Source organism: Ceratina calcarata, unplaced genomic scaffold, assembly GCF_001652005.2.
Source record: "Ceratina calcarata isolate Rehan_Ccalc_2016 unplaced genomic scaffold, ASM165200v1 scaffold39.2, whole genome shotgun sequence".
In the NCBI taxonomy this organism is placed as follows: domain Eukaryota; kingdom Metazoa; phylum Arthropoda; class Insecta; order Hymenoptera; family Apidae; genus Ceratina; species Ceratina calcarata.
Window position 1 is genome coordinate 3,275,994 of NW_017162322.1, and position 14,880 is coordinate 3,290,873.

Consider the following 14,880-nt stretch of genomic DNA (forward strand, 5'->3'; position numbering starts at 1 on the left):
AAAATGAACAGTTTCGTATCATCTTGAGAAAAATTGTAATAAAACGTATATATATACAGGACCATTTTGGCATATCCTATAGATAGCGCAGAGTTCACGATGATGATTGCATTCGCGTGGCAGCATTGCAGATGCAGATGGTGTTATACTATTTTACATAAAGATCTACTTTTCGTGTGCGGAACGGGTTCTGTGGTCGGTATATAAGCTCTCAGGGAACTACTTTCAATGCCTCTTCCTCATTAAGAGTAGAGTTGTGTTCACGTGTGGTTGTGTCTCCTTTTTCCACAAAATAGGTCACACAACCCACTTCCATTCGTGAAATAACTCTTCTATAAAAATAAAAAACCCCAAAAAAATATAAAAATTACAAAAAACATAAACAAAAAAATCGAAAAACCGTAGCTGAAAACCGCGAAACGTAAGTAAAAGTGTGGAAAAAAATAGTAATCATCGCGTTACGAACAGCAGCAACGTGGTCAGAAGAGCGTAAGCCATATTGAAGGAACGGGAGGTACCAAAAAACGTGAGTTAATCTTCAAGTTAAGCCAGTTGCACCGACGTTGAAATACTGCGAAAATGAATCCGGGAGCTCCGAATTATCCTATGGCCTCGCTTTACGTGGGTGACCTGCACGGCGATATTACCGAAGCGATGCTTTTCGAGAAGTTTTCATCGGCTGGGCCCGTGCTCTCGATACGCGTCTGCCGTGATATGATCACCCGACATTCGCTCGGTTACGCTTATGTCAACTTCCAACAACCCGCCGATGGTGAGTGTTAACGATTAACTATTTTAATACTCGTCTGACCCAGATACCCGAGATCTTCGTAAAAAGAAAAGGCATCCTTTGTTACATCATTTATCCGCGGTTGACACGTGTTTCGAACGGTACGACACCACCATATTGAAACCTACTTCGAACAAAGTAGATACCTAGTATGTAGTTAACGGTCGGTTGAGTCATGCTTTATTTTTTCAATTCCCTTACTCGATTGCTAATTCCCCTCGATACCGTTGTATCTTCTGACACGTATTACATTTCCCAATCATGGATGATAATGGATTACTATCTGCGAAGTATTTGTCACGTCCATGCCTGATTATTTGAATAAAAACGTACGAAGAATATCCCCTCCCCCCCAAGGAATTTAACAGCTTGTCCATATGGTCGTACTAATTGTTCTCCGACCACCATTAAAAATTATTAGTATCTTAAATGTTTTTCCTCGACTTAAAAAAGCGTAAATGCTGTTATATGAATCTTAGGAGGAAATTGTAAAATTCGCGTAGACAAATAAGTAATTTAATTACGGCATAGATAAGTACTTGGTATTATTTTAACTGTATTTATTCTTCTTTAGCGGAGCGTGCTCTCGATACCATGAATTTCGATATGATAAAGGGGCGGCCTATTCGCATTATGTGGTCTCAACGTGATCCTTCTTTGCGGAAATCTGGTGTTGGAAATGTATTCATAAAAAATTTAGACAAAAACATAGACAATAAAGCAATGTACGATACGTTCTCTGCTTTTGGTAACATACTTAGTTGTAAAGTAGCCCAGGATGAATCAGGCGTTTCGAAAGGCTATGGTTTTGTTCATTTTGAAACAGAAGAGGCAGCAAATAAATCTATTGACAAAGTAAACGGGATGTTACTGAATGGCAAAAAGGTATGACTCAACACATCTGACCGTCTCTCATTATTTTCGAAAACTGTGTCACACACATGTCTCATCATTTACAGGTCTACGTTGGAAAATTCATACCCCGTAAGGAACGTGAGAAGGAATTGGGAGAGAAGGCTAAGCTCTTCACCAATGTTTACGTAAAGAACTTCGGAGAAGATATGACCGACGACAAACTTAAAGAAATGTTCGAGAAATATGGGACCATCACCAGTCACAAAGTAATGATAAAGGAAGATGGGAAGTCTCGATGCTTCGGTTTTGTAGCTTTTGAAGATCCTGACGCGGCTGAGCAAGCGGTACTCGAGCTGAATGGGAAAGAGGTTGCTGAAGGTCGATGCATGTACGTCGGACGGGCGCAGAAGAAGGCCGAGCGTCAACAGGAGTTGAAGAGGAAATTCGAACAATTGAAACTGGAACGTTTGAACCGTTATCAAGGCGTGAATCTTTACGTGAAGAACTTGGACGACAGCATAGACGACGATAGGTTGCGCAAGGAGTTCGCGCCGTTCGGAACGATTACTTCCGCGAAGGTCATGATGGAGGAAGGCCGCAGCAAGGGCTTCGGATTCGTCTGTTTCTCCGCTCCGGAAGAAGCGACCAAGGCCGTGACAGAGATGAACGGTCGTATAATAGTCACCAAACCGTTGTACGTCGCTCTGGCTCAGCGCAAAGAAGATCGCAAGGCGCATCTTGCTTCTCAATACATGCAACGTTTGGCGAACATGCGGATGCAACAAATGGGTCAGATTTTCCAACCTGGCGGCGCTGGGAATTTTTTCGTACCCACTATGCCACAACCGCAACGATTCTACGGACCCGCACAGATGGCCCAGATTCGTACGACGCCGCGTTGGCCAGCGCAGCCTAATCAAGTGCGACCCAACGCACAGACCGGAAGCTCCGGTTTCGCTACGATGCAAGGACCATTTAGGGCAACTCCGCGTGCTCCGACTGCGCAAGCTGGTACAATGCGAAATACTTTATCCGCTAGACCTATCACAGGTAACGGTCGGTTCTCTCCTTGTACTTCGTCTTGAATAAGAATTTCTGTTAATTACGTTCGTCTTTCGCAGGTCAACAAACGGTCGGTGGTGCGAACATGCAGAGTCGTTCTATGGCCGGACCGACGGTAGGAGTCTCAGCCCAGAGCCGTCCGTCGAATTACAAATACACGTCGAACATGCGTAATCCACCGCAAGCAATGGCGATACCTGCTCCTACTCCTGTTCAGCAAGCTGTTCATATCCAAGGCCAGGAACCATTGACTGCGTCGATGCTGGCAGCTGCTCCGCCGCAAGAGCAGAAGCAAATGCTGGGAGAGCGACTCTTCCCGTTGATTCAATGCATGTATCCGCAACTTACCGGAAAGATAACTGGAATGTTGTTGGAGATCGATAACTCAGAGCTCCTGCATATGCTGGAGCATAACGAATCGCTGAAAGCCAAGGTCGAGGAGGCCGTAGCTGTACTGCAAGCTCATCAGGCCAAACAGGCTGTGGCTTCGAAAAAAGAGTAAAACATCTTAGGACGATTCATTTATATTCTTCCTTTATTTGTTCATAACGATTGTTCAGTTCTGTTTCTTCCTCATTCTGCGATTATCCTTGGTTTAAAACGATTATTTCAGAAGCTTTACGGTGGCTTAAGCGATTGCTGAATGCGAGAACGGCAGGAACAAATTGTTATTCAAAACTAATAATTGATCACGAAAGGGTTTTTCATCAAGTTTTATGATAATAAATTTTCCTTTAAAAATACGATCGACTTCATTATTTCCCTACCTTCGATCCTTTACGTCGATTCGATTTTAATCTTCATTTAATTACTATTAATATATTTGTATCATTAATTTTGTGTAACCAACAAATGATTGTAATGAAACTATAGAGAATAAATTATTTGAAATGTTTGAAAACTACACCAGAGTTTTTCATTCAGAGACGTATGTCGAATTTTAAATCACGTCCTCTTCGATGCGTACTTTAAATAATTTCTAAATATAAATTAAAGTGTAATAAAGTATTGATTGTCAATTCTGATCGATGCGTGGTCTAAAAATGATCACACATCAAGCAGTCTATGCGTGTAAATAACGAAGTGGTAATTGTTATTAGGGTTTTCATTTGACTATTATACGAACTAACACGGACAAAGAAAATACTGAATCATCTTTTCGCTAAGTAAATTATTTTAATAAATCCAGCTATGATAGATGTAACGATACAATTATAATATAAATTTAACAATAAGTGTCAGGTTAGTCTCCTGTCTAGTTTGTATGAAATGGAAGAAAGTATTTTGATTCAGAAAATTCAGGTTCAAAACTGGATGTACGTACAACGTATCGAGGAAAGCGGGTGACTAATGGAGTGTGAAAAGTTCTGAATAAGGACAGACGAAAGGTGAAGAATGGCTGAAGAGATGGAATCCCTGAATTATAGGGTCGCGTAGTGACACAGCCTTGTCTTATATCATTCAGCTCTACTGTACTTAAATTTTCAGGATTTTTTGTACGTTAGATTTCGAGAAAAAAAATATTGAACATCAGATCTGACAAAATCTAAAAATTTCTAATCTAAATTTCTCTATCTATCTATATAAGAATCTAATCTAACAAAAAACAAGAAATAGAAATGATCGATGGAAAAGATTGCCAATATTCGTACGTGTACTACTCTCATACTAGTACATCTCTGAATTTTTTTATCAAATTCCATTTCCTTGGAATCGGAGAAGAAAATTGGCCAAAATGTCCAAAATTCGATCAAACAGACGAACGCGTTATCCAACAAAAGTACACGTGTATATGTATAGTGCCATGTACGTAAATGCAGCTGCAATTGTACGTTATATTCCTTTGTCTTTATCCAACAGTGCTCGGCCCAAGTGCTTGCAGATGTTACTTCACTATGCTTTTCTGAATAGATAGACGACGACCGTGGAAAGTGAAATAAAGAAAAAGATTCGAAAAGTCCAAACATCTGGTATTCCCAAACATCGGCACACTCAATTGCATGGGCTTACCGTAAATCACAGTTTTTACAAACGACTCTTTCGGTATTAGCAGGTTCTTAATCTAAATTATGACGATGGATACCTGTGTTTGACCACTTACCTGCGAGTCGGATACCTGTACACGGTGGTTCAACACACAGATGCTACCTGAAGGAGAATTATTTATTTTCGAACGTGTCCAAGGGTTTGACTGGCGATGTATACGTTTGCGCTTTTTATTTTATTAAAAAACGCGTGTACTCATTCCCAATCCTAATTGTAACGGTGGATACGTTAGGCGCTTCCTGAAGGGGAATTATTTATTTTCAAACGTGCTCAAATACATGACTGGCGATGTATACGTTCGCGCTTTTTCTCTTATTAAAAAACACGTGTTCTTTCACCGTGTCCCTTCGTGCTGTAACAATGAACAATTGAAAACGTTGGGACTCCTTGGGCTTGGAGTGTTGCACACGTGCAAAGGATTAACTTAATTGTTACTCCGAAGGTACGGGGACAACATTTTTCTACGCTTTCACATCGTCCAGGTTTTATTGCGAGCTGCACGTTGTTGGGGTTGCAAACAATGGGGAAAGAGTCTTTTCTCCGGTTTCGAGTCGACGCCAGAAAAAGGATGACACATGCCTGTTTTATTTTAGCAGTCGTTTCTTCCTTCTTCAAGTGGTAGTCCTTTTTTTTATGGCGATCGTAGTACTCAGCAGTACTGCACATCTGGTTTCTGTCAGAGAAAATTAGAAGATTATTGAGGGTTTTAAGGGGGAGACTGCGTCCCATCGATGCAAGTCTTCTTAACGGTCAACGGATTTGGGCATAAAGCACCATAAAAAACCGGTCGATGGTCATACTGGCGTTGGGGGGTCCTTAAGACAGTTAAAATCTGAGGGTCACTCGTCTTAACGACAATGTTTCGAGTAAATTGCAGAGTTTTGCCTGTATCACGTCTTTTTAACGCCCTTATTTGATTATTTATGCAATCCTCTGTGCCAAACCTGATCCGAGTGTGAATAAAACTTAAATGTTGCATTTGCACCTGACTTGAAAAGTAAGAAGTTTCGGCTTTGTCATTTTCCGCGTTTATCACTTCTTACTTTTTGCATATTTTTACTATTTATATTTAGTCATACGCTTTGCATACATGTTTTCATTATTGATTTTAATCTTCGGCTTTTATAAATTATTCATCGTTCATTATTCAGATATAATTACAACAATCCCTTTATTATTCTTTCGTTGCCCCAATCTTTTGGATGGAAGAAATCTTTGTAACGAGAGGGGACTTCTTTTCTTAGAATCATCATGAGAAAAGTATGCGCTCGCCGTGCAGTATCTAATCTATATCAATAGCGCTGTGTTGTGCGGCTAATTGTAAGAAAAGTGTTAAATTTCACGGCGTAAGAACTATAGTCCGTACAGAAATTAGAATCAACTTATCGGCTCGTCGTGTACTTCAATTAGTCAAATAATAAGAATATTTTGCGATTAGAATTACGTACAGAATCATTTGTATTTTGCTGATGACAATTGAATTTTTGCATTTACAGATAAATTCTAAATGAAACATTGGATGCACTTACATAAATGTACATATCTTGAAAACATTTAAATTATTTAACGATAAGCGTTTATATACTATGTATACTATGTAATATATTATTCGAGCAGCGTTGAGATATTTTTTCCCTCACGGCTCGCTTCCCCTGTTTTTCGCCCGTATTTCGATCCCCACTACTATTCTCCTCATGCGCCTTCACTGACTATGCCTAGCATACCCCCGTCAAGTACCAGTCCCCACCATGGTCGCGTCGTCTCCACTTTTCGGCCGAGGGAAAAAATATCTCAACGCTGTATTCGAGTTGCGTCTTGCGTCTCGAATATCCCGGCTCTTCTCCTTCCACTTTTGCTGGGCTCGCCAGAGTTGGAGTGGGAAGAGAAAAGAAAAAATCCAATTGGTAGACGCAGGTACTTTTTGCCATCTCGACTGGTGATAGGTGGAGAACTCACTTTGCGGACATAGAATGGAGTTTGCGAAAGGGTCCCCTTATCGACGATAAACAGGAGGGAATGTTAGATTCAGTTGAGTTGTCACCGCAGTGGTTAATACTCTGCACCGTTTAGAAGTATTAAAGACTGGTTGGACAAGTTCGCGATTGATTTTGTCTGTGTACGACGTCCGGAGATAGAAAGGTACGTGCATCCTTTGACCATTCGTAACGGTGGCCTAAATTCTTTTCCCGTGAAATATTTTATAGTTTTTCAAACTATCCCCGTGTTTCAACCGCGAGGTCGATTGCTCGCCAGTTTTGTTTATTTATTTGGTACGAATACGTGATGGTAACTATCGGTATCGCGTAAACTTTATGCTGTTTCGTGTACAGCTGTTGTCCTATTTTGCGTTCGATTTTACGCACCAGTTACATATCATCAAGAACTATAATTGGTTTCGTCAAATTACATGACGTCAAGGTAATACATTTATTATTTCCTCGACACGAGCATTCACAGTGCTCTTTGCCAATAGTACATTCTTTCTTTTCTATAAAAAATGTACACTTTGATGACATTGCTATCTCGTACTGTCAATTGTTCAATTTGTTATTCGCTTGGTATACAATAGTGCATTATCGGAGAACTATGAATCTCACGTTATATATCTATCTACGTTGTTATCTACCTATCTACATTATTATCGTGTCCACATTATTTTAGATCGAAGGATATTTAAATGAAAATGTTTTAAATACTATTTACTGTTAATGTAACAAAATCATATTACATATGGAGGGTCACTATGTCGTTCCGTAACAACCCGTAAATATCTGGATGAACATATTGTCTTAAATACGTTTAGAGTTTAGAACCATTGTCGGATATGAGGATTTTAATCGGGTCGAATAACTGATCCATTCCCCTTACTCTGACATTTGACAATCATTTTCATTATCAATCCCTGTACTACCGATTCGATCGCCATTTGCCGGCGTTGTTCCAGTTGTAACAGTTTCGTTTCATCATTTACGCATTACAGACATCAATCTGTCGTACACTTCCCTGTTTATTCTATTCGTACAGTTATATGATCCCGTCAAAATACGCAACAAAGAAATATTTAAATCAATCGTTACGTTTTTTCACTTCGATTGAAAATATCTGTGACACAACTACATACGCGTAATATTGAAACCGCATTTTAATTCGTCACTCGTCTGATAGTTTTCGTTATCAAGACATTTCGACATGTCTTCATGGATTTGTAAGGTCTATAGAAATAAATCATCACTTTTTTTCGACGAGTTGGTTTAAAACAATCGTTGGTTCACTATTGTAATATGAACGTTTTCAGGCTCTAGGAAGCATAATCTGCTTGATCTTTTGATTATCCTCGATAGTATTTCCTTGTATAAGGAGCAGCAATAATGACGAGCAGAGAAGATGTTATTCAGAATGTACGTGCATGCTTGTTGACATCAAAGGGTAGTGTCGCGATAGACAATTTAAATAGTAAGTAAACTCTGTTTCGATGCATCGAATTGAGTGCAAGAAACAATTGCTGATTTACGTCTATACTTTCGTAGGAGATTATCGAATGCTCATTGATGAAAACATACCGTTTAGAACCCTAGGATTTCAGTCTTTAGTTGGCTTCTTGCGTACTATTCCTAGTATTAAACTTATCGATAGAGGTAACACGCATTACGTGGAGGCTATACCTACTGAAGAGTCTGCACACATTACCAAATTAATTGCACGACAAAAGACATCGTCTAAGAAGAATAAGAAATTGGTGAACATTTCATCTATACAGTTGGACTGAAACATAGCGTATATGATACATGATTTATTTTCTAAACGTCACACGATTTCAGGTGAGGAGTCAAGGACCTCTGTCATTCCGTCAGCCCATGCAAAGGAATACTCGTAGTGTAAATAACGACGGTAGTAATATGTATTCAAAAATGGGTGCGAGGTAAATTCACTAGTTTCTTTTAATTTGTGTCACATTTTTGAGGATCTTTGAAGATCTTGTTAGCTACGTACAATTTAATATTGTCGAGAATTCAGGAAATCATTGACCATGCGTTCTCTCTTAGGAATCCGTTGAGTGTTTCGTTTGGAACGACAGTTACTCATCAATATAATGAGAGGCCCAAATTCATGCCAACCAATTATACGACACCAGCAAGTGCTCCTAGTACAGTGAGTAATGTAATCTTCATAGCGTCAAGTATATTAATATCAGAGAAATGAAACGTGGCCGCTTGTTTCATTTCAGAGACTGAAAGAGAGACAAGTGAACGCTCTTCCGGTGTCGAACCAAAGTGTCAAAGATCCTAGACAAGACTTACAAGCAAAGAGCAATGTAAAGGCAATAACGCCAGTGATAAGTCAGAAACCAAAGACTGTTAATAACAACGCGGAAGTGTATCATAAGAAAGCTTCAAACATAAGCGATAGACTTAACGTAACTCCTAATCTCGACAAATTAATTCAAAGTCTGCACATGAACATTCCATCGTCGCAGCAATCCCACGTATTGTCGCCTCTTTCACCCGGACAACTTATAGCAGAATGCAAATCAACTCATCAGCAACAGTTAATGAATTCGCAGCCGCAACCATTGATGGATATAAATGTGAAACCACCGATAAATACGCATCAGCAACCGTTGATTAATTCACAGCCGCAACTATTGACGAGTGGAAATCAGAAACCATCGATAAATTCGCATCCGAAACCATTGACAAATCCACATCAGCCGATATTAATGAATCCGCAGTTTCAACAGAGGCTACCAATGAACTTATCACAGTTTCAGCAGCCACCGATAAATTCACCACAATTACAGCAGTCACAAATAAATTCACCACAGTATCAGCGATCACCAGTAAATTCAGTACAATTGCAACAGCCACCGAACGATTCTTTACCATCCGTATGTATCTATACTGTCAAAAGGAATTCACCTTCCTGTATCGATGATAACATTTTTTGAGGTATTGCAGTTAAGAATGAATGCACAACCAGTCGTGCCAAAATCACAATCAGTTGATCCAAGGGAGGAGTTAAAGAGGAGAGCTATTGCACTCAATCTACCAGAGCCTGTGTATCAAATTTTGCCCATGACAATTAAGCGTGCTAAACACCTAGCTGTGTTCGCGAAAGTTAAGGTTGGTACTAATGTGTTATTTTAGACCAGATCGTTGAAGCAATGGATCATCGATCAGGAACCTTAAATAACGAAAACGTGTTCTCAGGTTGGCCAATACGACTACGGGAGTTATCCAGAAGAAGCGCGTACCGAGGACGAGGCACAGAAGATCGCGGCGAACAATGCTCTGCTCGATCTTACTGAGAAGTATGGACTACCGTACAGTTTGACCGAAACTAAGGACAAGGACTTGATCAAGAAACGAATCTTGTCTATAATAGACGCTCATCCGAGCGGCATATTCATGCATCAAATTCCGGTGTATTATAAGAAAGAATACCAAGAAATTCTCCCGGTGAATTGGGAGAAGGACATTGAAAAGTGTCCAGAAATAGTTTTAGAAAAAGGAGCTGACAACTCGATAATTCTACGTCGATTTGTTTCGTCCCCTGAAAAGGTAAAACGATACCGACAGATCATATATTTATCTGTAAAACAGCTAAAATGACTAATTAATTCATTTTCAGATTCGACATGTGCCTCCATCGAAAGTGGATAAAGTACAACTGAATCCAATTGGGATTGCAGTTCCCGAAAAGTTAGAATTACCAGAGAGCAGATATTTCAGTGCAACGGTTAACTGCGTTGTGAGCACTACGGAGATATGGATCAGGATCATAGACGACTCATATTCTGTGAGTTAAAAGGAATCATGTAAAGAACAATTATTTAATTGACTATCTACGCGTGTTTATAACGTTCTCATTTGTCAGGATCCATTCTTTGCTTTGATCACCGAGATGAGCCAGTGTTATAGTAAGGTCCAGCAACCTACCAAGCCACAAGCAATTAAAACTGGAAATTACTATGCCGTCTACGTAGACGATTCATGGCACAGAGTTCGTTGCGTAGATTTCGATGCTACAACTGGAGATACTATCGTGTCGTTTATTGATCACGGTGACGAGGATGTTTACCATTATAGCAAATTATATCCGTTGGATAAGAAGTACTGCGTGTTTCCAGCTCAGGTACGTTCGTTTTAATTGAAACTGTGGCGCACAGCACGCGCAACTGTGAGTTTATTTGTAGCGCAAGTGGTAAATCTTATTGAATCAACGAACGAGCATATCATTGAACATCTTTTTATATCGTTTAACAGGCTGTGAGAGTGTCTCTTTCTGATTTGGAAGACTTTAGTGATTACGATAGTATCGTCGATCAAATGGAGAACTTGCTCCTCGGTCGGAGTTTGTACGTCGAAATAATCAGCCGCGACGGTGATAAAGATGAACCGACCGCGACTGTTATATTTTACGATACGAACGGGCAAGAGGACGTCGATGTAAACGCACAACTGTTTAGCTATCTCTCAGAAACAGTACTGGTTGCTCCTAAACTGAACGCTGTAAGTACTCTACTTTTCTAACGCGTAATTAATCACAATTCAAGTATTGATTACTACTTTCCATGGCATGTATCCTCGACATAATCACATTTAGACGTAATTAATGCCGGCGGTCTACGGATTGAAGATAGCTAATAGAAATGTAACATTTTTTATTGTTCTCAGGGAGGACAAGTGTCTAAAGTATTTATCTCGCACGTAGAACCGAGTGGCGAAGTTTACGTTCAAGTGCAGTCTGAGAACATGAAGCTCTTGATTAGTTTATTAAATCGACTGATATCCACCAAAATAAATTCGGAGGACAAAAAGAATAGCATAGTTTCTAGGATCGGTGTTAGTAGAACGTATTTCGTATCGGTAGACAATAATTGGTACAGGGGAAAAATTATCGACGTTGTCTCTAACGATCAATTCAGAGTATTTTTGATCGATTACGGAAAGACCGTGATCACGTCCATAACGAATCTTCTTGATCTGAGAATACTATCTCAAATATTAGCTGATTACCCTCCTCAGGTACAGTCGCTATTTTTGATACTCGGTAAAATTTATCTACTCGTGTACAACATATCACTTTTATTAACAGGCGATAAAAGTACATCTTCACAACATTGACAAATCAATGTTCAACGAGAAGATGGTGACCAAGCTAGTAGAGCTCGCTCCAGAGGGTGAACCGCTTTTGTTGAAAATCGTTACGATCGAAGACGGCACGCCTGTCGTGGAAATGTTCAGAAGAATTCAGCCAAGTAACATGCTCGTTTCTCTGAACAATACGTTGGCTTTGGAAGAAGAACTCATTAAGTATGTTATAAAGAATCAAATTACAAATCTTATTAACAAGAACAGAAAACAATAATTGTCGTCTCTTCGATTCGTAGAACGAATGGCGACGGTAACAATAATGTGAAACCCAGGAAACGGATAGAACGTATGAATTCTAAACTTGCGGACAATGAGAATGGTGACTACCGATTGTCATTGAAACCACCGAAAATTGGTGCTATTCGCGATTATTTTGACGTGCACGTAACGATGGCGGCACATCCTGGGAATTTCACCGTGCAACCCTACGATGACAAGCAAGCATTGCAGGTAAGCTATTTCGCCAACTAGTATTTGACGATTTAATCATTCGCCTGGCAGAATTATCATAGATCCTTTCGTTTTTCAGTCTCTAATGAAACAATTACAAAAAGCTTGCAAAGTATACAATGGTCCTACACCAAGTCCCGAATCGATTCAAAAAGACAAACTTTATGCGGCGCAACACGATGACAACAATTGGTACAGGTATGAAGACTAATGTACGAACGTACATTTTATATTCCCGTACTCTCCGACATCTGTGGAATCACTGGCCCATGATAATGATTTTCCGTCATTCACTTTTTATTTCTTTATAATTACTTTTTAGGGTTTGCGTTTCAAGCGTAATGAATGACAACATGGTCAGCGTTTATTTCTGCGATTTTGGGAACGTGTCAGTACTGGAGCTGGATAAGTTGCAACCTTTGAAAAGCGAATTCTTTGACCTACCTTATCAAGCCATTAAAGCGAGACTCGTTGGTACATAATCGTCTTCTCAAATTTTACATCTTCAACTCTACCTACGAGTAAAATTTCCTTTATTCATTCTTGATTAATCACTTGCGCAGGCATACGACCCATCAACGGTGACTGGTCTGCTGAAGACAGCTTTCTATTCCAAAAATTGGTCGTAAACAAAAGTTTCGTGTCTGTGGTCGTCGAGTCTGCGCACGACGAACTTTCCCCAGCGGAAACTATACTGGGGTTGAAGTTGATCGACGTTACTACCAACAAAGATATTTACATCGACAAAATTCTCGTAGACGAAGGCTGTGCCGTATTCGTTGATTAAGTACTGACAGATATACACAGGTTGTATTATACAGAACTCGTTCGATGAGGGAAACGGGAGAGTGCCGTAGATGAAATTAACGATTGACATGTTGTTTCCGAATTTCTCTATACATCGTGTACAAAAAGCTCAAACGATTCGTCTTTATCACATTTTACAACGGTCGACCGCAGGAAGCGATAGCAGCTGTTACGCGTTCCTATGCTTCCTTCGGTAAGCCAGAGCTCGACGCTCATCGCGGGGAGTAGAACTGTTGGGACTCGGTATGTACCTGCAGACAATTGTTTCCTACATGTGTGCTAAAAGATCGTTAACTGTGTTTCACGATCGAGAACGTAGCTACTTGTATATAAAATGATGTTTATATTTGTGCAAAAAATACTTGTCAAACGTATAAAACAAACAGTTGCGTTTTATGTATGTACATATTATCTGCAGCTACTCACAGTATCCCACAGAGATTGTTTTTTTTTTTTCATTCTTCGTTTTTTATTTGGTAATAGTTATTTATTAATTTAGAGATTATTTGTTTTCAAGTTCCATACAGACGTGAGTTTCTGCGGGTTTTTGAACGTTTGAGATTTTATGCGTAGCTTGAGAATAACTTCCTTTCAGAACGATCGCGCACACGATTTCTCAAGACTTTTTGTTGACTTATTCGTAGATCGACTCTCTGTTCTTTCATTTTTTCCTTTGCGCAGAGTTAACGAGAGGAACGTGTTAACTGAAATAGGCTGTGTGCGATTAACAGCATTCCATTTGTTTTTATAGTTAGCCTTTGCTGCTAATTACAAATTACTATTATCCCTTTTTATTTTTTCTTCTTTTAAAACAAGTTTATCGCTTCTAATTTAATTTGTTAATGTAATTATACGCAGTTTAAGGACACGTTATATCTTTTATACGTTTTAATAGTACATCGTTGATATAAGAAAAGTAACACTCGCTTCATTTAATATATTTATAGCTATTGTTAGATATACGTTCAGCCCTCGCGCGGATCTCGCGATCCCGCGGCATACCCTGCGTATCAAAGCCTATACTACGAATTCATTTTATTTTAAGCGACTATTTACTCGTTCAGTATTCTCCAGTTAGACTAAATTATATGCGTAATCGCTAGATTTAAAGATATGCTGTTTTTAGAATATTCTTACTTTCCTAAATTCGTGAGATGATATTGTAACTTCGCGGCAAGATATTCCGTTATGGTATATATATTTTTTTATTACTTCAGAACAGGTGCCAATAAATACTAACGTTTTCACGAATTTTGTGGTGTAACAATTATTTCACAAGCTACCTTTGCCTGAATCACTGTTTCTTTCGCGATACATACATATTATCTCTCGCCCTTTCAAACAAACTTGGAAACCGTCAGCTTCAGTTTGCGGCAGCGATATAATTTGTATCTCAATGTAAATGGACATAACGTTTCTCTGCTTTGTCTCTTCGGTTTTTATTGATCGCTGTAACGAACGATACACGGCATCTGTACCAAGAAGAACCGCACGATCAGAAAGCGCACGCATTGCGCTAATAATTAATCGTCGATCATCAGGCTCCTCACGCGTCGATGATCGGCTTTCGTAGAACTCCGCGACATGATGTTCTAAATCAATGTACGAACATGTACAGAGTACTAGAAATAAAATTCATTTAATAACATGTCACCTCGATCGTTAAAGATTGGTTGATTCTGTACTTAATCCTGTTAACGATCCCTCGTAAATACG

The 14,880-nt window shown here is 39.4% G+C and overlaps 2 protein-coding genes across 3 annotated transcripts; both read left to right on the plus strand.

The window, feature by feature from the left end:
* The first annotated feature begins 222 nt into the window (after positions 1–222).
* On the plus strand, positions 223–3,450 carry pAbp (poly(A) binding protein). Its single transcript, XM_018026804.2, has 4 exons — positions 223–772; positions 1,365–1,675; positions 1,750–2,695; positions 2,767–3,450. Exons 1-4 carry the CDS (start codon positions 580–582, stop codon positions 3,207–3,209), a joined length of 1,893 nt encoding a protein of 630 aa, XP_017882293.1. The 5' UTR covers positions 223–579; the 3' UTR covers positions 3,210–3,450.
* A 3,179-nt stretch (positions 3,451–6,629) lies between these two features.
* tapas (tudor domain-containing protein 7 tapas) lies at positions 6,630–14,415 on the plus strand. 2 transcript variants are annotated; one of them, XM_018026496.2, is made up of 17 exons: positions 6,630–6,892; positions 8,049–8,206; positions 8,281–8,489; positions 8,572–8,672; positions 8,797–8,902; positions 8,979–9,638; positions 9,709–9,873; positions 9,961–10,311; positions 10,382–10,549; positions 10,628–10,885; positions 11,017–11,262; positions 11,428–11,778; positions 11,849–12,066; positions 12,144–12,357; positions 12,437–12,555; positions 12,680–12,831; positions 12,921–14,415. In XM_018026496.2, the coding sequence occupies exons 2-17, from the start codon at positions 8,122–8,124 to the stop codon at positions 13,142–13,144; spliced, it is 3,627 nt and encodes a 1,208-aa protein (XP_017881985.1). In that variant the 5' UTR covers positions 6,630–6,892; positions 8,049–8,121; the 3' UTR covers positions 13,145–14,415. The 2 variants fall into 2 exon arrangements, with proteins under 2 accessions (XP_017881985.1, XP_026670277.1); XM_026814476.1 differs by lacking the exon at positions 6,630–6,892 and adding an exon at positions 6,907–7,171.
* The last annotated feature ends 465 nt before the right edge of the window (positions 14,416–14,880 follow it).